Source organism: Octopus bimaculoides, chromosome 3 (assembly GCF_001194135.2).
Source record: "Octopus bimaculoides isolate UCB-OBI-ISO-001 chromosome 3, ASM119413v2, whole genome shotgun sequence".
Lineage (NCBI taxonomy): Eukaryota > Metazoa > Mollusca > Cephalopoda > Octopoda > Octopodidae > Octopus > Octopus bimaculoides.
The window spans coordinates 45848012-45850970 of NC_068983.1; the positions used below are offsets into that span (position 1 = coordinate 45848012).

General features: G+C 38.3%; 1 protein-coding gene across 1 annotated transcript in view; it reads left to right on the forward strand.

Moving 5' to 3' along the window:
• LOC106872297 (neurogenic locus notch homolog protein 2) overlaps positions 1–2959 on the forward strand; it is a 72146-nt gene that overhangs the window by 8781 nt on the left and 60406 nt on the right. The window contains exon 4 of the mRNA XM_052966735.1: positions 590–1156. Coding sequence (XP_052822695.1) covers positions 590–1156 — 567 coding nt within the window. The remainder of the gene's footprint in view (positions 1–589; positions 1157–2959) is intronic.

Consider the following 2959-nt stretch of genomic DNA (forward strand, 5'->3'; position numbering starts at 1 on the left):
ATATATATATATATATATATACTACATGCGTGACTGAATACTGAACTACTGAACAATGACACACCTCCGACCTTCTAATTTTATCGGTACTCTTCCATGACATCTTTCCATCAGAACCTAACCTACAACCTAATTATCATTCAGAAGAGAAATAATTATACCAATAACTACATAAACCCAAGACAAATTCAAATGCACCATAGTCAGATGAAGAGTAAACAGGCTGAAAATGCGATCTCACTGTCAGCCCCATTCTTCTTACAGAATAATAAACATGTACTCTTTGAAGAATATTGAGTAATCCTTCAGATTCATGTAAAATTGTTTTTAGTATAACTCGACAAATGTAATATACATAAATACACACACATACACACACATACACACACATATATATATATACATATATATATATATACGTACACACATACACATATATATGTATGTATATATACGTATATGCAGATAGATAGATAGATAGATAGATAGATAGATAGATAGATAGATAGATAGATATTGGATAGTGACAAATAAGTTTTGTGTGCACAAATATACTCATTCAGTTCTATGTATCATTTTATTATTTCAGATTGTGTAAACGCTGTTGCTGATGTGGTATTTGCCTTGGATGAATCTGGCAGTGTGAGAAGCTCAAACTTCATGCTTGTGAAACAATTTGTAAAAGACCTCATCCATGCCTTCCCAGTTTCTTATACCGGTGTTCACATTGGCATAATTACATTCAGTTCTAAAGTAAAAAATGAATTCAATTTGAACGCATACTACACTCATGAAGGATTATTCAAAGCCATTGATCAGATCGAGTACAACGAAGGCGCTACATATACAAATAAGGCTTTGGATTATATAAGATTGCATTCATTTACCCCTGAAGCGGGAGACAGGAAAAATGTTCCAAATATAGTTATTGTCATCACAGACGGACAGTCATCCCGTCCCCACGACACAAAGCTAGCAGCACGATTATTAAAGTCCACCGGAGCTGTAATCTTTGCTATAGGCGTTGGAAAGAATATATCAAATGACGAACTACTTAAAATATCTTCTGATGAAAATAACAAAAATGTGTTCACTGTAATGAATTTCTCGGCATTAAAAAGTATTCAAAAGAACTTAATTGTGAAAGCGTGTGATGGTGAGAACATTTGTGAAATCCTATTCTTCTTTAATACGGCTGCAACTAATTTTAGTAATATATTTATCGTTGTAGATTTTGTTTCAGAAGAATCAGAAAAAGGGCGTATGTTTAGGCAAGTAGTGTAAAAGGCAGCAAGCTTTAATGGTGACTTTGTAACCTATGTAACTAGCGAAGGTGGAGGCGCAATGGCCCAGTGGTTAGGGCAGCGGACTTGCGGTCATAGGATCACGGCTTCGATTCCCAGACCGGGCGTTGTGAGTGTTTATTGAGCGAAAACACCTAAAGGGCTACGAGGCTCCGGAAGGGGATGGTGGCGAACCCTGCTGTACTCTTCCACCACAACTTTCTCTCACTCATTTTTCCTGTTTCTGTTGTACCTATATTTCAAAGGGTCAGCCCAGTCACACTGCGTCACACTGAATATCCCCGAGAACTACGTTAAAGTACACGTGTCTGTGGAGTGCTCAGCCACTTGAACGTTAATTTCACGAGCAGGCTGTTCTGTTGATCAAATCAACTGGAACCCTCGACGTCGTAAGCGACGGAGTGCCAACTAAAAAAAAAAAAAATAGCGAAGATGAAGGTATCATTTGAGCCGATCAACGGAACAACCTCCTCGTGAAATTAACGTGCATGTCGGTGAGCACTCCACAGCCACGTGTACCGTTAATGTACAGGGAGATTCAGCGTGATACAGAGTGTGATAAGACTGGCCCTTTGAAATACAGGTGCTACTCAATTTTGCCAGCTGAGTGGACTGGAGCAACGTGAAATAAAGTGTCTTGCTCAAAGACACAATGCGTTGCCGGGAATTGAACTCACGACCTTACGATCGTGAACCGAATACCCTTAACCACTAAGCGACGTGTTTTCATTGTAACCTATGTAATGGAATGTCGACCTCGAAATTACCTGTGCGTCCATTAACTTGTTCGTGGGCAAGACAATACAACAATGCCCGAATGAATCAGTTTCTCAATAAATATTGGTTTCAAATTTGGCACAGGGCCAGCAATTTCAGGAGCATGGTGATTACATCGACCCCAGGTCTCAACTGGCACTTATTTTTATCGACCCCGAAGGACGAAAGTTAAAGTCGAGCTCGGCGGAATTTGAACTCAGAACGTAAAGAAGGACGAACTGCCAGTATGCATTTTACCCGGCGTGTTACCGATCCTGCCAGCTCACCGCCTTAGTTTCTGAATATATCATATATTATAATCAACGCTTAGCTCGTAGGAGATTATTCTTCTTTATATTATAATCTGACGATCCGTGTTAGGGATCTTTGCTTTTCCACACTTTGGTTGATGAAATATATTCCGTTGAAATTCAGTTTCACTTATTGTAGTGAAAGGTATACTGACAAAATGTGTACTGTAAGACAACAACATGACACATATCTGGAGCAGTGTCTTTTGTGTAGGCTTGGATCGATCTAAGCCTTGGGAGTAAATTTAGGCAAACCAAAATCATAAAAGTCCTCAGGACGGACTGTACCTATAATTCGAAGGTCCAGTATTAGCAGAGTATTTCATCTTTAGGTTAAGGGTACACGTATCTAGTGGAATGTTCAGTCACAAAACAAGTATTCAATGAAAAGGTCGTCCAGTTGATTGAAAAAGTAGGTGTTCATATATCGAAATCTGTAGGAGAGCTCATCGCATATACATAAACACACACAAACACTTATGCGCGCAATACACACTGATATATGTATATATATGCATGTATATATATATATATATATATGTGTGTGTGTGTGTATATATATGTATATGTATTTATCGATATATATAT